The 22,708-nt window shown below is 45.2% G+C and overlaps 1 protein-coding gene, 1 long non-coding RNA gene and 1 pseudogene across 7 annotated transcripts in view; 2 read left to right on the top strand and 1 right to left on the bottom strand.

Moving 5' to 3' along the window:
- TMEM268 (transmembrane protein 268) overlaps positions 1–9,338 on the top strand; it is a 35,957-nt gene extending 26,619 nt beyond the window's left edge. For 4 of the 6 annotated variants that reach the window (XM_061603732.1, XM_061603731.1, XM_061603729.1 and 1 more), the window contains 4 exons: positions 654–734; positions 3,857–4,039; positions 5,319–5,494; positions 8,286–8,410. In XM_061603732.1, coding sequence (XP_061459716.1) covers positions 654–734; positions 3,857–4,039; positions 5,319–5,494; positions 8,286–8,322 — 477 coding nt within the window. In that variant the 3' untranslated portion in view covers positions 8,323–8,410. Of the gene's footprint in view, positions 1–653; positions 735–3,856; positions 4,040–5,318; positions 6,165–8,285 lie in introns of those variants that run through there. The other 2 variants (XM_061603730.1, XM_061603728.1) reach the window with 2 other exon arrangements.
- Positions 48–166, top strand: LOC133374072 (5S ribosomal RNA; annotated as a pseudogene).
- LOC133373700 (uncharacterized) lies at positions 8,201–15,503 on the bottom strand. Its single transcript, XR_009759737.1, has 3 exons — positions 15,366–15,503; positions 11,073–11,165; positions 8,201–8,568 (listed from the first exon to the last, which is right to left on the bottom strand). It is a non-coding gene; the product is annotated as an uncharacterized LOC133373700 (long non-coding RNA).
- Positions 15,504–22,708: the final 7,205 nt, after the last annotated feature.

Here is a 22,708-nt window from a genome sequence, read left to right as displayed (position 1 = left end):
GAAGAGGAATCAACGAATGTTAAATTTCACCTTTGTAACATAGACTGGCCTACGGCCGTACTACCCTGAACATGTCCAATCCCGTCTGATCTCGGAAGCTAAGCAGGGTCAGGCCTGGTTAGCACTTGGATGGGAGACTGCCTGGGAATACCAGGTGCCATAGGCTTAGAGGAAGGCAATGATAAACCACCTCTGAATACCTCTTACCATGAAAACCCCATGAATGTATCCAAAAAAGAGTCATAGGGTCGCTGTAAGTCATGACTGACTTGAAGGCATATAACAAAACATAGGCTGGTGTTTCCACACATTCCTACACCTCTCCCTATCCTCCATCCAGGCAAGCAAGTGGCATTTTAAGGACATATCCCAGCCAGGCAAAAACATCCGGCGTGCAAAGCAGGACCAGATATAAGTATGGCCTGGGGAGAGTTTCAAGGACCAGACACAGAAGCCCGGAGGGCCGCAATCATCTCCCAGGCCTGAGGTCCCCCCCCCCTCGCTATACCATCATACATTGCTAACTCGTCAGGATATATCCATTACCAAACATTGTGCAGGAGTGGGTTAGTGGGATTATGGAGTACACAGAGCCAGGCATATAGGGCCTCTTGAGCCGCTGTTTCCCTTGACTTTCCCCCACTGCTTCTTAGCTATGCTTCGTTCATTTCGTTGTGGGTCCCTGCCTTCAATCCTTGGCGGACTCTGTGGCAGAAATGAAGTGGAATCAGGAGGTGAGTTCTGCTTGGCTTTTTTGTGTTAAGGTAGATGATTTCTTTAAAAAGTCAATTGTCAAGGAAGCTACTGTCAGAGCCGGGGCCGGCTCCAGGAATGCGGGGGCCCTTGGGCATTAGCCTGTCCCGGGCCCCTCCGCTCCCCTTCCACAATCCAGTGGATCGCAAGACAAGACCCTCTAAGCCACCCACCACCCCCCTGCCATCCCCCCCGCTTCACCTACCTTTCTCTGCTGTTCATTGTGGCATTCAGCGTGTGCATTGCTGCCATCAACCAAGATGGCGGCAGAGGCTTCAGTCCCTTACAGAAACCTCGGCTGCCATCTTGATTGATGGCAACCCTGCGCGAGCAGTGCGCTCAGCTGCAAAGAACAGCAGAGAAAGGTAGGTGAAGCAGGGGGTATGGCGGGTGGCTTGGAAGGCTTTGTCTTGTGATCCACGGCATGTGGAGGGCCCCTCAGGGGGCCCCCAGGGACTCCTGTAGCTGCAGGGCCCTCGGGCCAGTGCCCAACCTGGCCGCCCCTTAGAACTGGCCCTGGTCAGAGCATTGCTGTGGATAAGCAAAACATTCAATTCACACATGGGCATAATAAGCAAACAGCAGTTGTTTTTCTCAAGTAAACAACAGAGTGAATTGCATGCAATTTCATCATTCACACAACTGCTCACCAACATTTCCAGAATCTAGTTAAGGGATGTTATATCATCTTTAACATCGAAACAAAACATTGGCTTACTCATCTTAAAACTGAGGACAGGTCTACCCCACACATTTAAAGCACATCCAGCACAAATTTAAAGCGCATGACTTGCCCCAAAGAATCATGGGAACTATAGTTTGTTAAGGGTGCTGGGAATTGGTAGCTGTGTGAGGGGAAAAACAGTTTCCAGGATTCTTTGGGGAAAGTCGTGTGTCTTAAATGTGTGTTGGGTGTGCTTTAAATGTGTGGTGTGGCTCTCCTGAGTTGTGAGTTAGGTTATAACAAATTAAATCTACCGAATCCAGTCAATGGAGTCTGTTTAGCTGTACAGTGATTCCGTTTGGAGGCAATTGTTTCATTCCTATGAAAGATATCATCCTTCAATTGTTGTTTATAAAAGAAATAATCACTTGTATTTATGCAGAGTTTTTGAAAGAACTCTGCTGGATCACACTTACGCCAGTATCCTGCTTGCCATATTGCAGGCGTAGGGAACCTTTGGCCCTCCAACTCCCGTCACCCCTGGACATTGGCCATGCCTGCTGAGGCTGAAGGAAGTTGTGGCTCAGCAGCAACTGGAGAGCCAAAGGTTCCCCACACCTGCTGCACCTAGATGCTTTCAAGAAGCTCACAAGCAGAGATGAAGACAACAGCTGTCCCCTGTTCCTTGCATCCAGCAATGCTGCCTTTCATCCTAGAGGTTCCATATATATCAATACAGACAGACAAATGCAGAGACAATAGATATAGATCAGGGGTGAGGAACCTCCGGCCTGTGAGTATAGGAAGCTGTGACCATATACGGCGCGGGACCACGATACCTGTCGGAACGCCGACTCATAGGGAGGCCCGGAGGGTGGTGACAAGATCTAGGGCCTTCTCAGTGGTGGCCCCCGAACTGTGGAATAGTCTCCCCGAGGAGGTGCGCTTGGGGCTGACATTGTTATCCTTTTGGCGCCAAGTTAAAACCTTCCTCTTTTCCGAGGCATTTTAATTTAAGTTAACTTAATTTTTAAAATCTGTTGCAACTGATTTTAGATTGTTTTATTTTTATATGTTTTTGTTGTATTATATTGTTGTGATTTTATTGTATATCTTGTGTTCACCGCCCAGAGAGCTATTGCTAGTCGGGCGGTATAAAAGTCTAATAAATAATAATAATAATAATTAAACCATCTAGCTCAGTATTGTCTACACTGACAGGCAGTGGCTCTCCGGGGGTTCTGGGTAGGTGTTTCGACCACCCCGACCTGGAGATGCTGGGGATTGAACTTGGGACTTTCGGCATACAAGGTAGATGCTCTACCACTGTGCCATGGCCCTTCCCAAGGCATGTGAGCCAAACTTTGCCCGTGAGGCCATTTTGGGAATATCATACACAACATCAGGTGTAGGGCAGGTAACAGTGGGGCTTCAAAAGAGCTTGGAAAAGTTACTTTTTTGAGCTACAACTCCCATCAGCCCAATCCAGTGGCCATGCTGGCTGGAGCTGATGGGAGGTGTGGTTCAAAAAAATAACTTTTCCAAGCTCTGCTTCAAAGGAACAATCATGTGCTTCAAATCACTGCAAATGGATTACTGTGCTCAGCAGGTGAGGAGCTCCTGCAGATACCATCTTATCAGGAGGTCTGTTCTGCACAACATAGGAAGCGGACCTTTAGTGTGGCGGCACCTACCCTGTGGAGTTCCTTCCCCTTAAATATTAGACAGGCGCCATCTCTGTTATCTTTTCGGTGCCTACTGAACACCTTCCTCTTTCAACAAGCCTTTTAAGTGGAGACCTCATCCCAGTCTGCCTCTGTGCTGGAATTGCTTTTTAATATATTTTTAAACTTTAAAAAAAATTTTTTTTTTAATTTATATGCCATCTATGCAGGTTACCAGTTTGTTTCCAGGTGCAATCTAAAATGTTAGTTTTGACCGTTAAAGTCCTGTGTGACTCAGTAAAGAGTCTTCTCTGTTGTGGTGTCTCCTCTGGAACTCCCTGCCCAGGGAAGCTTGCCCAACAGTGCCATTTTTTATATTTCTGATGCCCAGGAGAAGTCTGTTTTTTTTAAAAAAGAATGACCCAGACTTTTCAGGAAGTTTAGTTTACCAGATGGGAAGCCCACAAGCAGGACCTGAGTGCAAGAGCACTCTCCCCTCCTGCGGTTTCCATCAACTGGTATTCAGAAGCACGTTGCCTCTGTCCGTGGGGTTGCCCCTGCAGCCCCAAATCTTCTCTGAGGTCCTGCCCAAGGCCTCCAGAACAAATGTCTGGGTGTGGGGATGGGTGCATGGAGAGAGGGAGAGGAAGTTCCATTGCATGAGTGGAAGAAGTTGCACTCACTCAATGACTTGGTTGATTTCAGCCCATTGTTGGAACATGCTTTGCTGGGGTGACACAATAATGTGAATCCGCCCCCTCCTTCTTCTTTTCAGTCTGCTCTGAAGCACCATCTGAAAGAACTCTGCATTGTAATTGAGATTCCTGTCCTTCCAAGCCAGGAAAAAGAGCTGGGAAGCTCTTTGGAGGACTCCCCACTGTTGCCTGAAGTGAGCAGCACCAGAGGGGCCTTGACGTGCCAAGAATACCTCCATCTTGTCCCAGACGAAGCCCCCAAGGTAAGAATTTATTGAAGGAGTGTGTAAAAAGGGTTGGTTTTGGGGAGACCATCTAAATAATATTAACTTTTTGAAAAAAACCATTGGCTGTTCTGAAAGTTCCCTCTTGTTTTATCCCATAATAAGGTAAAGCACATGCATATAGCAAATGTTACACTGTTGATGGGGGCAGACTACCACCAGCACATAACTCTGGTGTTTAAAGGCATACACTGGCTGCCCATATGTTCCCAGGCCAAGTTCAAGTTTCTTATATTAATTTACACAGTCCTTAACAGCTTGGGCCCAGGATGCCTTAAGGACCACCTGATCCCTTATATCCCTGCCCTGTCACTGAGATCTTTGGGGGAATCTTTTATTAGTGGTTCCTCTTGGCTCCAACCCATGGCTTGTACCCACCATTCAGTATTGTGGGCCCAATTGAATGGAACTCCCTCCTAGCTGGGATTAGACAGCCCCATTTCCCTGTTGAACTTCAGGTGCCTGACAAAAGACCTGTATTTTCCAGCAGGCCTTTTAAAGAAGTTTTCTGGTTTGTTTATGATTAATTTTAATTGATTTTATAATTTTTATGTACACCACTTAGATACTTTGGTAATTAAGCAGTAAATAGACATACATACCTGCAGGCAGGCAGGCAGGCAGGCAGGCAGGCAGACAGACAGACAGACAGACAGACAGACAGACAGACAGATAGATAGATAGATAGATAGATAGATAGATAGATAGATAGATAGATAGATAGATAGATAGATAGATAGATAGATAGATAGATAGATAGATAGATAGATAGATAGATAGATGTTAAACAAATTATATAAAATAAATAAATGGGACGGCAACTTTACAGATGGAGAACCTGGATATGGTTTGGAGAGTTGATTCTGCAGATTCTGCTACAGATTTTAGAGGAAAGGGTGTCAAAATGGCATTGCAATGGCAACAGTCGTCATGGAGGAATAAAGACAATACGTGGCCTAACTAATGGGAAATGTTGGTTCTCCACTGATAACAGATTTCTCCCACATGTAGTGGAGATGTTGGAAGGTGTGATGTTATTGGAAGACTACATCAGAGGTTGAGATCTCCTACCTTCCTTCCTTAGAAATCATGGGAGGCCAGCAGTAATGCTAGCCTAAAATTCCCCAGGGACAAGAAAGTTCTACTCTGAGCTGCTACCCTGAGCTGCCGATCAGTGTAGACATTACTGGGCTAGATGAGCCCTATGCTTCCTGCGTGTGTATGTCATCAGTGAATGTTGATGCTTGGCTGATTTCAGGCGATGGCCCAGCAGCTGTTGACGATCTTCAGTGGCTATTACGTCAGGCTCTTGGCCAGCGGTCAGCTCCCAGAGGTCCGGGAAGGACGGCATGTAGCACTTGACCACACCCCGTGCCTTTGCCAATTTGTAGAGGCTACAGTGCTGGCAAGGAGATCCTCTTGGCTCGAGCTGAGGTGACCAGTGGTGGGCAAAGCAGCTCTGTGCAGTATCCCAGTGAACAGTATCAGCCACGCCAGAAAGGAGATTCTGGACCTGCAATCTGGGGAAAATATCTCACTTTGTTGTCCGTATGCTACACACATCCAGTAGAATTTCCTGGGGGAATATCATCTGATGGTGAAGACAGCCTTTTGTGTTTCAAACTGGAGGTTATGCTCTATTTCTATTTTGGGTGCATTAACAGCTGAATTTGAAACTGCAGTTTGATGTACAATCAGACTGATTACAACATGTTGCTACTTAAGCAATGAATCTTGTTGTTGGAAAAAAACAAACTTGGCCTGCCCAAGATGTATGTGTTCAGCCTGCTATTCTTAAACTACTCCACTTAAGGAAAAGTGGGCATGGTCAGTTAAAAACATAGAGCACACCTCGAAATTTCCTAGGATATATTTCATTTCCCACTGTTTTATCTTGTGCAAACTGAGACACTCCTCATGTCCACTGGAGACTATTCTGCAGAATAGTCAGTGCCATTATTCCACAATTTTTTTTGGAGTTTTTTCAGTGTTTGCTGTGCTTCACAGATTCACAGAAACAGAAGCAAAAGAAAATGATTTCCTATAGGAAACTTCACTAAAATTGCAAAGTAAATCAAACATTAAAGTGGCTATCTGAACTCTGTCAACTGTCTTAATATTGTTGCTTCCTTCCTGCTAAAACAAGATCAGCACAGCTCATGTCTTGTTTCTGTTATTTGGGCTGATTGCAGAGGGGGATGGGAGCAGGCAGGAGTGGGAGGGGAGGAGGAGGGCAGGTTTGATTATTTGCATGCTTATTGAGTTCAGTGGCATTTAGGTGAAATTGACTATGGGGAAGGAGGAAGAAGGGAGGAGTAAGGGAGAGGAGAGGGGAAAGGCAGATCTGATCATTTGCATGCTTATTGAGCTCAATGGGATTTATTCCTGTGCAATCATGCTTAGAACAGGTAAAACTGACAATGGAGGAGGGGGAGGAGACAGGAAGGGTAAGGAGGAAGGGAGGGGATGATTGGAAGGGGAGGGGGAGGGGCAAAGGAAGGGGGAGGGAAGGGGCAAAAGGGAGGGGACAGGAGGGAGGATGAGAGGAGGACAGGTTTGATCATGTACATGCTTTTTGAGTTCAATGGGATTTACTCCTGTATAAGCATGCTTAGGAAAGGTGAAACTGACCTGGGGGAGGGGGAGGAGGGAAGAGGGTGTGGCTTTGAGGGGGCGTGGCTGTGACTATCATGAAGGGTCCTTGCACTTCTGAATTTGCAAATACGCTACTGTTTATAGGTTTTCCAGACCACCCCACTATATTTACTGTAACAACCGAGCTGTATATTTGTGATATACAGTCATGCAGGAAGTGTCCTGTATCAGGAACAGAGTGTGACCCGGCAATTAGATTGATCTTTGACCATCCAAAGTCTAGATGATGTTTCTTTCCACCAAGGCACTTGAAATGGAAAGTTTTCCTAGTCAGGCCCACTTCTGGGGTGCATGGGCGTGTGTGTGTGTGTGTGTGTGTGTGTGTGTGTGTGTGTGTGTGTGTGTGTGTGTGTGTGAAAGAGAAGTTGGATCCTTTGGCTGAGCTGAAAAGAAACGCGTGGAGAGGTATTGTGGATGCTGGGTCTGCCTTGGCAGTGCAATGGGATTAGAACAGCACCCCTATTTTCTGTAACGGCAGGATAAACCAAGGGGGGGGAATCTGTGTCCTGAGGTCCCTGTGCCACCTTTACTCCTATTTTATGCCACTTTCAGCCCGTTTTGGATTCTTACATTGAGCAGGGGGTTATTTATTTATTTATTACATTTATATACCGCCCCATAGCTGAAGCTCTCTGGGCGATTTAAAGCAATTTAAAAACAATAAAAACAAATTTGAAAACAAACAAAAAACAATTTAAAAACACAATTTTTAAAAAAATTAAAAATTTTAAAAAGCATGCTAAACACTCGATGGCCTTATAGGCCCCTTCCAACTCTACTGTTCTATGATTCTGTGTTTTCATGTGGGTGGGGGGTGGGTGGGGAAACAGTGGAAACGGGTGTGGCAGTTAAAAAGGGGATGTCAGAAAAGGGGGGGTAGAGAGAGGTCATTTGATTATTTTGTTTGCCATTTTTTGAACCTTTCCCAACTCGACAATATCCTCTTTTGAGGCGAGGCGAATACAACAGTTGTGCGAGCAGAAACTTGTTGCACAACAGATCTGCGCAATCTGTTCGGCAACAAAGTTAGCAGCAACCTGCTTATGCATCCTTTTGTGCAACAATGTTCTGCTATCATTGGATACAACTGTTGGATACAACTCACTGAAATTAAAGGGCATGACTACCATAGGTCCATGAATTCCGTTGGGTCTACTCTGGATCTAAGTTGAATTACAACCCAGTTTATTTCTTATTTAACACCCCTAAATGTATTTTCTTTTAAGTCTCACTGATTTTGATGGAGTCAAACATGCATAAAACATGCATTCTGGGAGGAAGGGTGGGATATATAAATAAATAAGCAAGCAAGCAAGCTAGCTTGCAGCCTTACCAAAACGTGTGTGCGTGCGCGGTGATGTACTTGTCTGAGGGAGGGAATGCTTGCTTTCTCTACCCTTGCAGGGCTATCTATCTCTGTGTTGTTGCAACACAATGCCTAGATAATTCCCAGTGGGGGAAATAAAGACCACTAAAGTCAAAGAATACCATAACATCTGTTTTAATGGGTGCATTTTCTTATTTTCTCTCCATTTTACAATTACCACACTCATCTTTATGGACATCCCAGGCAGAGGGGGATTCGGACATTTTCATCTCCGCCGTAAGGGGAGTTTGTGAATCTGTCTTCATGATGGCCTGTGATGATGATGATGCAAGAGGAAATGCCCCTCGTGGACTCGGGGACATCATAGTTTCTTGAGAAGAAGTAGGGCAGGATCCTGTTCCAGAGAAGAGGCTCCATGCAGGCTTTTATCGTCATTTTTTAACAGGCTGATCCTGGACGGGAATGTTGCATGATGCAGGTGACTCAACTCTTTTGGGCGGGCCTTGTCATGTACTTACTGGTGGAACTGCACAAGCAAAGGGGGGGTTGAAAATGAGAAGGAAACAGTAGCCAAAGTTTCTAAGATCTGTAAGCATACCCTTTGGACTTCAGGAGAGAGCGCTATAGCCAGAAGAAAGGTTTCACTGAGTCCTCACAGAAGCAGACGATTGCCTTCCACTGAATCAGAAACATTGATCCATCAAGCACAGTAGTGCCTACACTGACTGGCAGCAGCTCTCCTGGAATTTAGGCAGAGGTCTTTCCCAGCCCTATCTGGAAATGTCGGGGATTGAACCTGGGACCTTCTGCATGCAAAGCAGATGCTCTGAAGCTGAGCCACAGCCTTTCCCTGCAGGAGCATAGAAAGCTGCCATTGGCCTATCTAGCTCAGCACTGCTCTTCACCTTCTGTCCTCAAATGTGGTTGGACTACAACTCCCATCATCCCCAGCCAGCTTAGCCACAGGTCAAGGGATCATGGGAGTTGTAGTCCAACAACATCTGGAGACCCAGACTTGAAGGACAATGGTCTACCATGCAGTACAATAACATCTGGAGGGCCACAGGTTCCCCATCTGTGATCTACAGCTCGAAGGGTGAATGCAATCAGTTAGAATTCGACTTCTTAAAAAAGAGAGGGGGGGTGCTGCTGGACTACAACTCCCATCATCCTTGGCTGTTAGCCATAGTGTCTGGGGCTGATGGGAGTGGTAGTTTCCACCCCCAGCTCCGTGACGTGCATCTGGATATGTTTTTGAGTAGTGTTAACTTTGTCCAATAAATGAATGAATCTGTAGACAGTGATCTCCAGGAATAAAATGAAGAGGGATCTTTGTTTTCACAGTATGGTTGCAGTGTTGGCAACAGAATTAATAAGCAGAAAAGAAAGCAATGATGCCATGCAAACAATAAAATAAAAACCCCCAAATATAATTCTAGTCATATCAGTGAGGGAGAGGGACCTCTCTTTCTCTTCACGTTCTTCACACCATGAATCATTTTATAAACCAGTGATATCTTCCCTCTTAGTCATCTTTTCTCCCCCAAAAACAAAAAAGCCCCAGACATTTTAACCCTTCCCTCTTGGTCACCTTGCAATCACAGTTAGGAAATGTTTGACTCAGAACTCACTACGCTGATGATTTACTCTTCTTAAGTAGCCTCTGGCCACCACAGCGGTACAAGATGCCAATTTAGTTTTGTTTTGTCTTGTTCTAAAAAAAACGATGCTAGGGTTGTGCACCAGATTTGGCTAAAGACGAAAATGAATCGGGTCAGTTCGGTGGAGGCAGCCCTAGGTTGGGTCAGGCTGCCTGGAGTGATCCAGGGCTGTCAGGGGCAGAGGTTGGAAAAGTGACTTTTTTGAACTACAACTCCCCTCAGCCCAATCCAGTGGCCATGCTGGCAGAGGCTGATGGGAGTTGTAGTTTTAAAAAGTAGCTTTTCCAAGCCCTGGTCAGGGGACAGGTCATTCGGCAGGAAGACTGCAGAGGTCTGTTTTGCCAGTGTGGTCCCCACAGAGAATGTGCTGGGAAAGCAGACCCCAGCAGGATTGAAACCTGGTGAATAGAGAGTTCAATCCTGTGGGTTGCAGGGTGCTCCCTTCCAAGCGTCTTCCCCATAGGATAGGCACTTGCAAAGCAGCACCTCACAGGATTGAATCCTCCACTCAACATTAGTTGCTTTGCTCACTTTTGCCTGTGGCCCTGCCCATCCCTCGGATGTGGCCCCTGAAAGGTTGCCTAGAATGGAATGTGGCCCTCGGGCTGGGATAAAATATTCATCAATCCCTCTCTAGCCCCTTGATCTTTTGGGTTGCTCCTTTCTGATCCTCATCTATGTTCTGCAACATCCTTTCTGGAGAACAGCGAGTGCTGTCAAGCTTCCTGAAAGCATCCGCTTGGCTGCTGTGTCGGAATCACAGTGTGGGACTAGATGGACTTTGGTCTGCAGGGCTCCTCCTAATCAGATGCCCGGGGAAAAAAGCAGGCTTGGAAATGTTGTAGTCTGCCTGATTGTAGTCTGCCTGACGCTGTTACGACAAAGTCCTATGAAGAGAGACTGAACGAACTGGGCATGTTGAGCCTTGAGAGGAAAAGACTGAGGGGAGATATGACAGCACTCTTCAAGGACTTGAAAGGTTGCCACACAGAGGAGGGCCGGGATCTCTCCTTGATCGTCCCAGAGTGCAGAATAATGGGCTCAAGTTACAGGATGCCAGATTTCGACTGAACATCAGGAAAAACTTCCTAACTGTTAGAGCGGTACGACAATAGAGCCTATGGAGGTGGTGTGCTCTCCAACACTGGAGGCATTCAGGAGGCAGCTGGACAGCCACCTGTTGGGTATGCTTTAATTTGGATTCCTGCAGGGGGTTGGACTTGATGGCCTTATAGACCCCTGCCAACTCTACAGTTCTAAGATTCTATGACTCCAGCACTCATCAGCTTTAACCAGTACAGCCAGTGGTCATCTGAAGGACCACTGGTTTCCCCATCTCTGACACATGGACGCACCAGCTCCCTCTTACCTTGTTCCTTGGTTTGGAGTGAAGGTTGCTCCTCTTTGCCTTTAGAGCAGCAGTGACAGCAATCTCTAATTTTTCCTGCCACATACCTGCAGGCTAGAGACAATGGAAACAAAAGACAATTCAGATGGAAAACTCTATTGTCACTCCACATAACCGAGTTTTTAAATGTTGTTCTTTTGGATAATGAGGTTTGCTATAAGAGATACATTGGGTGCAAAGAAGATATGGGCCATATTCACACCAAACATTTATCCCACTATCGTTCCACTTTAGTCAGTCATGGCTCTTCCAAAGAATCCTGGGTAGTGTAGTTTGTGAAGGGTGCTGACAGTTGTTAGGAGACTCCTATCCTCTTCACAGAGCTACAGTTCATGTGGGTGGGGGGTGGGTGGGGAAACAGTGGAAACGGGTGTGGCAGTTAAAAAGGGGATGTCAGAAAAGGGGGGGGTAGAGAGAGGTCATTTGATTATTTTGTTTGCCATTTTTTGAACCTTTTCCAACTCGACGATATCCTCTTTTGAGGCGAGGCGAGGTGAATACAACAGTTGTGCGAGCAGAAACTTGTTGCACAACAGATCTGCGCAATCTGTTGGGCAACAAAGTTAGCAGCAACCTGCTTATGCATCATTTTGTGCAACAATGTTCTGCTATCATTGGATACAACTGTTGGATACAACTCATTGAAATTAAAGGGCATGACTACCGTAGGTCCATGAATTCCGTTGGGTCTACTCTGGATCTAAGTTGAATTACAACCCAGTTTATTTCTTATTTAACACCCCTAAATGTATTTTCTTTTAAGTCTCACTGATTTTGATGGAGTCAAACATGCATAAAACATGCATTCTGGGAGGAAGGGTGGGATATATAAATAAATAAGCAAGCAAGCAAGCTAGCTTGCAGCCTTACCAAAACGTGTGTGCGTGCGCGGTGATGTACTTGTTTGAGGGAGGGAGAGAACTCTGGAACTGTAGCTTTACGAGGGGAATAGGGATCTCCTAACAACTCTCAGCACACTTCATAGACTACACTTCCCTGGATTCTTTGGGGGAAGCCATGACGAGTTTAGAGTGGAATAATTATATGGTGTGAATGTGGTCATAGCGTAGGGTCCTGTAGCACTGGGATGATCACATATACTCTCTAGTCCAATATCTACTTTATTTAATACTCCTTATGAATGACATGATCAGTTTGGCTGCCTTCATTATTGTGAATGGGCCTGTTACCAAATTTTAATGGCTGGAATGCTCTCTCCAGTCTTTGGAATACCACACCCATCAAAGTCTGGAGAAACAGCTCAGCAGCATTGTTAATTTGGGGAGAGGGAGGCTGATAGCTGGAAAGTTTGTTTTATTTATGGCGGAAAACCAGGTTGTGATCTTGGGGAGGGGAGCTGTTGCTTCTTGGAAATATGATGCAGGATTAGCCGTTGTGCTATGTGCTGTAGAAGTCTGTTTGCTTCCCATATCTTCAGGATGTTTATTTGTAGAGAACAAAAGCCAATAACAAGACAGGACAAAACAGATGGGGGGAATCACTTTTAAGTCTCTAATATTCCACCTCATCATAAGGAAACAGTCTCTTTTATATGGGGCATCCCCAGAACTTCCTATTGCCTAAAGAACTTGTATGACTCAGTCTTTTTCCTTTTTTCTTTTTGGTAGCAATATGTACCTGGCTAGCCTCCCATCCAAACAGTTTACAAGCTCATACCGAGATAGTGTCAGCAGTTGTGATGATGGGATTCCTTATTCAATTCCCTAATTGCTCCCTGAGTTGGCTCTGTTCTGCTCTGCACTCTACATTTGCTGAAATCTGCTTTAGAATAATAGAACAGTAGAGTTGGAAGGGGCCTATAAGGCCATCAAGTCCAACCCCCTGCTCGGTGCAGGAATCCAAATTAAAGCATACCTGACAGGTGGCTGTCCAGCTGCCTCTTGAAGGTCTTCCAGTGTTGGAGAGCCCACCACCTCCCTAGGCCATTGGTTCCATTGTCATACCACTCTAACAGTTAAGGAGTTTTTCCTGATGTTCAGCCGAAATCTAGCTTCCTGTAACTTGAGCATTTATCCTGATTTGCTTGTACAAAGCTTTTGTGGATATTATATCTGGTATTTACTGAGCATTTCATAGACTCATAGAATCGTAGAGTTGGAAGGGACCTATAAGGTCATCAAGTCCAACCCCCTGCTCAATGCAGGAATCCAAGTTAAAGCATAACTGACACATGGCTCTCCAGCTGCCTCTTGAATGCCTGCAGTGTCTGAGCATTTAATAATCATAATCATAACCATAGTCATAATAATTCCAGAATTGGAGGATGGGCATTTGGCTGCAATTTCCCACTTCATGAAGTCACCTCTCTTCTGTGTTCCCACATTCACATTGATAAACACACTGCAGTAAAACAACTGGTTGCAGGTAAGATGTGGAAAGTAAGTCCTATAAGGAATGGCTGAAGGCGTTTGGCACGTTTAGCCTGGAGAACAGAAGTTTAAGGGGAGATACAACGAGAACTGTCCTCAAAGATCTACAGGTCTGTCGGTTGCACGGAAGATGGAGCAGACTTTCATAGGGACATAGGAACTGCCTTATATGGAATCAGATCTTCGGTCACTCTAGCTCAGTATTGTCTACACTGACTGGCAGAGGCCCTCCAGGGTTTCAAGCAAGGAGTCCTTCCCAGTCCTACCTGGAGATGACGGGGATTGAACCTGGGACCTTCAGCATGCAAAGCAGATGCTCTCCCCCTGAGCTATGGCTTTTTCCATACTTGGGTCACATTCACACCATACATCAAAAGCACCTGTACACCACTGACAGTCACGTCTCCCCACTCCAAGGAATCCTGGGAACTGTCACCTGTTCAGCCCAGCACCCTTAACAAACCACAGTCCGCAGGATTCTTTGGGGTGGGAAGCAATCCACTGTAATCTCTGTCCAGAAATTAACAGCTTCTCCCCACCCCCAGAATAATAGGTTGGATCCATCACTAGTCCTACTCAAAGTAGCCACATTGAAGTTAGTGTGTGTGTCTGTTATGTGCCTTCAAGTCGATTGCGACTTATGGCGACCCTATGAATCAGTGACCTCCAATAGCATCTGTTATAAACCACCCTGTTCAGATCTTGTAAGTTCAGTCTGTGGCTTCCTTTAGGGAATCAGTCCGTCTCTTGTTTGGCCTTCCTCTTTTTCTACTCCCTTCTTTTCCCCCCAGCATTATTATCTTTTCTAATGAACCATGTCTTCTCATTATGTGTCCAAAGTATGATAACCTCAGTTTCTTCATTTTAGCTTCTAGTGATAGTTCTGGTTTAATTTCTTCTAACACCCAATTATTTGTCTTTTTCGTGGTTCATGGTATCCGCAAAAAGCTCGCCTCCAATACCACATTTCAAATGAGCTGATTTTTCTCTTCTCCACTTTTTTGAAGTTCAGACATGGCTAACTTGAAATGGAAATGGACTGCCTTCAAGTCGATCCTGACTTATGGCGACCCTATGAACGTGCTAACTTATGTTAAATTCAACATATCTAAACTAGTGGGTTGGGAGCTCGGACTCACTACCAGATCCATGGCCTGATCTAAGGATCACAACAGCAGCACAGAAATGGGTCCCCAGATGTTTGGGTGTTAGTGGGCAGGCCCCAAGTTGGAAAAGGTTGAAGCCTACAGCATGGGGTTGGATGTAAAAAAGGTCTGCCTATAAGGCCACATCCTATTTATAGAAACTAAGGAAGGTTCTCTGAGTCCTGTCCAGGGTGCTTCCAAAATACACTGGACGAGCAACATGGGAATAGGTCAAGGCAGCGTTTCCCAACTAGTGGGCCACCAGATGTTGTTGGACCACAACTCCCATCAGCCTCAGCCAGCATTGTCAATGGTCAGGAAAGATAGGAATTGTGGTCCAACAACATCTGGTGGCCCACTCGTTGGGAAAGGCTGGGTCAAGGGATCTGAGTTTGGATTTAAACAGAGTGGCTGAGTGTATTCTGGCAAGAGAGTCTGTGCCTTTAAACAGGTGCATGACTAGGCAAGGGCATCTCCCATCCCCTCTCCACTGGAAACGCACACACGCACACACACTCCTTCATGTGCAGAACACCAGGTGCCAGTGGCAAATGTGAAACCTGGGGTGGGGGAGAGAGAGAGAAAGGAAAATGTAGGTCCAGAGAGGGGAAACTCCCATTTGAAACACCCGCTCTCTTTTCCTGTGATCTCAGTTACTGGAAAAGCTCTACTGTAACCAAAAGTCAGCTGGGTTTCAGATAAAAATATTCTCTGCTTACCATTCGTAATAACTCAGACCATGTTTCCTGGGGTTGCAGACGGGCGCTCCTCTCAACTTTCTTTCTCTCTCTCTCTGCAGTCAACAGGTTTCCAATTAGTATACTGTTGCAACCAATTTCCTCCTTCTGGTAGCACAGCACGTCCCTCTCTCTGGAGGGTGTTGCCCCAGAAACCTGGTCACATGTGGGTGACACAAGCAACAAGCAGTGACTCACCGCCTTTCCATTGTTGCTTCAGAGTAAGGAGGGGGGATCTGGTTTGGTCATGAACCTTGCCCTTGACTTCCCAAAGGGGCAGCCTCTGAGCATAACTCAGCAGATAACAACAGTTCAGCGATCACCGCAATCTTTTCTGTGCAGCCCGCTGCTGACTCAGAGCTAAGCCCCATTGATTCCAAGGAAATGTGTTGGGGGCCTGCAACCTTTGACAGCTTTTACACACATCCTCTGAGGCACAGGTCTGAAGGGCTCTCTCACTGCTGTATGTAGTTTAAATGCAGTGTTAAATGCACCTGTATAATTTTTAAAAAAAATCCATTGAGGACCGTTAAAGAAGAAGGATGTACCATGACGGTGCACGGTGCGTGTGTGTGTCATCAGTGATTTGACCAGAAGGCTTCCAAGTAGGGAAGAACCATATCTCAGTGGCAGAACATCTGCCTTGCATGCAGAAGGACCCAGGTTCAGTCCCCGACATCTGCAGGTTGGACTGGGAGAGCATCCTGTCTAAAATCCTGGAGGGCAGCTGCTAGTCAGTGTAGGGAGTACTCAATTAGGGGCACCAATTGCCTGTCTCCGTATAAGCCATGTTCCTACGAGAAGACCATTTTTAGTTTTCTGTCCACTTTTCTTCCTCCCTCTAAAGTTGTACATAGCGCAGAGTGATTTAGTCACTTTTTAAACATCTCCTCCCCCTGTGAATATATCCAAAGAAGATTCATAGGGTTGCCATAAGTCGTAATCAACTTGAAGGCATGTAACAACAATCCTGTAGGGATGATGATGATGATTAAATTTATTTATATACCGCATTTCCCACAAATCCACATGTGCTCAAAGCGGTTCACACAAATAGTCCAAATGCAATAGCACAACAAATAATAAAATGTATAATCACTACATTAAGAAAAAAAATATACATCAAAGCATAGATGAGCATAAAGCTCAACAACAAAGCCAAAGCAAAAATATTTAAAAACTGATGAGGAAATGTTTTCACAAGCACACATGCACACACACACAAAGAGAGAGAGAGAGAGAGAGACAGACAGACTAGTATTGTCAATTTCACTACACACTTTCTATGCTTTGTGATGGAACAGCTATTCACTCTTCCCTCCCCCCCCCCCTTCTTTGCAGGAAAGTCTTCGCAGTTTCATGGATCCCAATAGCACACTGTCCCCTCTCTCCAACCTTCTCTGTGAACTGTGAAACTAACAAGACCTTCCACCAATCTTGTCTGTTTCACTGGAAAGCTGGTGGCAGGGTAGAGGGTGGTGGGAGGATAGAACTAGGGCCGGGCACCAGCTCTCGCCGAGTCCCACATCCTGGACCGAATTGGGCTGATTTGGGTCAACATGAGATTCCCAATGATGGGAAGATTCTTGAGTAATACGTTTTCAGAAATGCACATGCAATTTTTCTCTCTGGTTTCACAAGGGAACATTGCGTAACCCATGTCCCTGGAGAGTGTGCAGTGTGAGATTTGAACTTGAGTCGCAACTGCTACTTCCTTAGATTTGGTATCCATAGCAATCTTCGTTTGTTTTCATTTGCCAAACACTGAGTTATCCTAATGATCACACTCCTGTTGCTTGCAATCCCACGTGCCTGCTGGAAGCTGGAATTAAATTGGCCCAAACGTTGGAAGCTCGCTCACACAGCACAATCACCAGGAGAGCCTGAATTGAGATCTATTCTCCATGTTGGTAGTAAAAAACCAAAACCTTGCTTCTGACTGGCTGCACTGTTCCTGCCCACAAGGGCTGCTTGTGTGAGGTCTGTGGAGAAGAGGACTGATTTAGCCATAAAAAAATAAGAAGAGTCTGCTGGATGAAGCCAAACGCCCATTTAGTCCAGAATCCTGTTCTCACAGTGACCAATCAGATGCCCATAAGGAGCGCCTGAGTGCAAGAGCACTCTCCCTTGCTGCAGTTTCCAGAGTCTGGTATTCAGAAGCATCCTGCCTCTGACTAAGGAGGCTAACATCTGCTGATAGCCTTATCCTCCAGGAATTTGTCTAATCCCCTTTTAGGGTCATCCAAGTTGGTGGCCATCACTGCTCCCCATGGGAGCAAATTCCATAGTTTCACTATGAGCTTTCACTATGAGTATTTTCTTTTGTCTGTGCTGAATCTTCCACCATTCAGCTTCATTGGGTGTCCACAAGTTCTAGTGTTGTGAGAGAGGGAGAAAAACTTTTCTCCATCCACTTTCTCTGTGCGATGCATAATTTTATGTGTGTGTTATGTGCCTTCAGGGCGATTACAAATTATGGCAACCCTATGAATCAACAACCTCTAAGAGCATCTGTCATGATCCACCCTGTTCAGATCTTGTAAGGTCAGGTCTGTGGCTTCCTTTATGGAATCAACCCATCTCTTGTTTGGCCCTCTTTTTCTACTCCCTTCTATTTTCCCCAGCATTATTGTCTTTTCTAGTCAATCTTGTCTTCTCATTATGTGTCCAAAGTATGATAACCTATAATAATAATAAATTTATTACGGTCAAAGACCAGCATATAAATACACAATATTAAAACAATAGAGTATAATTAAAATTCAAACATCCACAAAACTATACCGATTCTGATAAAAAGCCATTTATAAAGCCTATGTATGATGTTGATTTATCATTGCTCTCTGACAGTATGATAACCTCAATTTCACCATTTTAGCTTCTAATGATTTGTTGTTGTTATATGTCTTCAAGTTGATTACGACTTATGGCAACCCATTGAATCAGTGACCTCCAACAGCATCTGTTACAACCACCCTTTGTCCAAAGTATGATAACCTCAGCTTCATCATTTTAGCTTCTAGTGATAGTTAATTTAATTTGTTCTAACACCCAATTATTTGTCTTTTTCGCAGTCCATGGTATGCGCAAAGCTCTCCTCCAACACCACTTTTCAAATGAGTTGATTCTTCTCTTATCCACCTTTTTCACTGTCCAACTTTCACATCCATACATAGAGATCGGGAATACCATGGTCTGAAAGATCCTGACTTTGCTGTTCAGTGATATATCTTTGCATTTGAGGACCTTTTCTAGTTTTCTCATAGCTGCCCTCCCCAGTCCCAGCCTTCTTCTGATTTCTTGACTGTTGTCTCCATTTTGGTTAATGACTGTGCAGAGGTATTGATAATCCTTGCCAAGTTCAACTTCTATCATGTCACTTCTGACTCTCCTTTTCTCTTAACTAAACCTCTCCAGATGCTGCAGCCTTTCCTCACAAGGAAGTCATCATTGGTTGTCCTTGATCATTTTGGCTGCCCTTTGCTGAACCATTTCCAAAGCAGGGCATGAGCACAACAGCTCTCTTCCCATTGGTGATTCCTCAAAGCACAGTGCCTCTGACAATGGAGGGAGAAAATAGCCATGGTGGCTAGTGGCCATTGCTAGCCTAACGAGGAAGAAGGTAATAAGGATGCAGGTGCCTTTTAATGTGCTCTGAGTCAATCAAAGGGGTGGCCCTACCATTGGTCAAGGGGAAGTGGATATATTTGGGGTGCTATTAAGGTGTCAGGGCTGGGTTGTGGGCAGCAGTCTGAGGTGAGCCAGGATCCATGGGACAAGGCACTAGCCAGGGCTGAAGGACAAAATCAGGATGCAGGATTGAGGACCAAGGCAGAAGTCTGAACCAATGGATAATTGAAGGATGCCAGACCACAACAGAGCTCAGGAAGACCCTGTTGCTCATTTAAGGCTCAGCCAGGACAGTAAGCCCTCTTGTTCTCCTTCCTGGCCAGGAGGACCCAATGGCCACCCTGGTTGGGCAGAGTCAGTCCAGGGCCTGAAGGTACTTCCACTGAGAAGGCTGCAACCTGCAGTTCAGTGGCTCACCACATGCAGAGAGACAGCAGCTGATGTCCCCCTCAGTCAAGGTGCATACAAGTGTCTCTCCCATCCCCTGACAGTTAAAAACAGCAACAAATCATAATAAAACAAATTGTTATGTAGCTTGAATGACAACGGAATGTCCACAGCTTTGGGGGAAGGGGCATAGCTCAGTGGCAGGACATCTGATTCGCATCCACAGGGCCCCAGTTTCAATCCCTGGTATTCCTGGGTAGGGCTAGAAAGGCCCCCTGTCTAAACCTCCAGAGAGCTGCTGCCAGTCAGTGTAGAGAATACTGAGCTAGATGGATGTGGCCTTGTATAAAGCAGTTCCCTGCCTTCCGAAATAACAAATTTGCTACCATTGCATGGCACCCAAAATCAGTGCCTAAAGAAAAACAATTTTCACTGCCCTTAACCAAGTACAATCCGAAAAGAACAGAGTTAGAGTATCCCTATAGCTTCTTTGAAAATTGTTTTGATGTTTACACTAGAATTTATTAAGCTCTGGACATTCTTCAATGTCTGTATTGGAATTTCAGTCTGACGGTTTTTTTCCCCTAAGAAAGCATAAGGACAATAAATATTTGGCCACTGAAGAAGACAACATATTGCAATGCATCTGGCCATTACATTTTTTTAGGAGCACTTAATTTAAAATTAGAATAGTATTAACAGATTTGGTCTATTGCATTAAGGGAAAAATTGTCACAACAAAAAAAAATCAGAAATAATTCAAGGAACACAGCGGAGACATTTCAAGCAGCAAGGTTCAGCTTTATTGCGTACATGGCACGTAAAGAACTTAATTGGCAACCACCCTTCGCACATGGACCTCCTTGGAATGACTGTATAAGACAACCCTAAAGGGAAAAAAGAGAACAATTACTAAAAATAGGACAATCAACAAAATAAATTTGACTTCTTTCGATACTACAATACAGTAGGGCCCCGCTTCTAGGTACTTCACTTCCCGGCGTTCTGCTAATGCGGCAGCTTTCATTCCCCTTTTAAAAGCCAATTTTGCGGCATTTTGCAGCATTTTTGTGTCATTTTTGCGTGACGCACCCCATTATACTCAATGGGGTTCCGCTTTACAGCAATTTCCGCTTTACGGCGGGGGTCCGGAACGGAACCTGCCTGTATAAGCAGGGCCCGCCTGTATGACTGATGCTCTTTTTTGTTGTTGTTTCTTTGTCATAAGTTATGTACTGTTTTATATTGTACTGATATCTGTATACTGAAAATGAAATAAAATATTCTTGGCTAGGTAAGGAGCACCTTCTCAACCCAGAATCAGTGGGCAGAGGACATTGATTCACTCTGTCTAATGGTAGGGCCAGAACCGCTTTCAGGAAAATACCTGTTGAATTGTAATTTACTTAAAAAAAAAAGTCCAAAGGCAGCATAGAGTAGAAACAAAATTGAAAAAAGGAGCTACAATACAGTTGCGTAATGTGCCCATGAAAACACTGTAACTCTTTGGGTCTCAGTCATTTCAGAATTCACAGATTGAAAGTGTGGCATCTCATGTGGTTACACTGACAGTCAGCCGTGTCCTGAAAATTCTGGGAAAAGGCTCTCAGCCCTTACAGATTGACCTAACCTCAGTAACCAAGATGCTCTGGGTTGCTGACTTCATTTCCCACCATAGCGTCTTAGTGAAGCCGTTCAGCTGTTCCCAATACCCATTTCCCCCATGACGCGCTAGCTGCGTCAGGGTTGTCAGGAGGCCATGATGTTGCGCTCGTAGTGGAAAAGAGCACAGCCTTTGACAGGAAGGCCACCGGCATTAGTGAGCCGTCATAGTGATGAATTCTTTGTTATCGCTGTTATGATTAATTCAGGGACTTCGAGGAAGGATTGGTTGGCGGTGTGGAAACAGCAAACATATCTTCTAGAGCCCTTTTGGGATTTTCCATGATGTTGCTGAAATCATGCAACTCTTTTGTCAGTAAAAGGCCTGACGAGGTCTCATGAATAGGTTCTAATCTTTCAACAGCCATGAGTTTGGGGAAGAGTGATTTTCCTAGAATGTAGTGATGTATTATTGAATGACAATGTCTTGCTTCTGTTTCCAGAAAGGTAGCCACATTGGGGAAAAACAAGCAACTGATAGCACCTTCAAGACGAAGGGTTGTAGCCACTGCTAAGTCCTACTCAGAGCAGACCTACTGGAAATAAAAGACATGACTAATTTAGATCCATTAATTTCAGTGAGTCTATTCTGAGCAGGACTTAGCTGGATGCAACCCTAAGAAATATGATTCCCAGTTCAGGAGGACACTTCATGATGCATCTGAGCAAGTGGACCATGGTCCACAAATACTTTGCCATAATAAATGTGCTAGTCTTGAAGGTGCCACGACTCTTGGCTTCCTGCCTCTTCAAGTGGAAACAGCTCTGGCTAGTGCGCACTGGGACTGGGAGGGCGGAAGGCCAGGAGGCCATCAGCAGGTGGTGCCAGAGCAAATGACAGGCACAACCAACCAATTCTGTCCCCTGGAGAGTTCTGCAAGGGGCAACACTGAGACTAAGGAAGAGGAAGCTGACAGCCAGTGCCATCACCTTGACTGGTTGTAAGTGAGAAGGCTGGCTGAGGGCAGACTGAGCTCGGTGGGCCAGTGTCTCACTTGCCCTTGAACGGTCTCCTCTGGAAGGAAAACTTGTCACAGTCGTTTAGGGTCCTTTTCCGGTGGATAAAAGGGCACTGCACCTTTACTAAGTTAGTGGGACAGTGGCTGGCCCCGAGGGCCAGGCTGTGGCCAGAACGGGACCAGCAGCGGGTGGACTGCCACATCAACAGCGTTGTTTCAACCCATCTGTGCTTGTCTAGAAAGGGTTTTTAATTTGAGAACTTCTGTTTCAAGAAAGACGGTTGTAAAATGTGAAGGAGCAAACACAAAAGTTCTACACCTCACCCTGCCCGCACACAGAAGAAGAGTTTTCTATTCACCCAGGCTTTTTAAACAATCTGGACCTCTCCGTTTTGAAGGGTGTTTAAACTAGGGCTGTGCTGAACCTGCAAGTGGTCTTTGTTTTGACCATTTAAGGAGCAGTAAGGATGAGGAGGAAAGGGCAGGATATGTGTGTGAACTTTGCATTTTGAAAGAAGAAATTTTGAGGGTCTTGTGTGTGTGTGTGCTCCTGTTTATTTCACGAATGCAATGAGGTGCCCAAGGAATTTCCCCCTTTTGAAAGTGGGTTTAACATGCTTGTTTTTTGACTAGGTTCCTGGTCTATCTACAAGGGATGGAGATAGATTATTCTCTTTCTTTTTTCAA

Source organism: Rhineura floridana, chromosome 20 (genome assembly GCF_030035675.1).
Source record: "Rhineura floridana isolate rRhiFlo1 chromosome 20, rRhiFlo1.hap2, whole genome shotgun sequence".
Classification (NCBI taxonomy): domain Eukaryota; kingdom Metazoa; phylum Chordata; class Lepidosauria; order Squamata; family Rhineuridae; genus Rhineura; species Rhineura floridana.
This window is presented reverse-complemented; position numbering and strand designations above follow the sequence as displayed.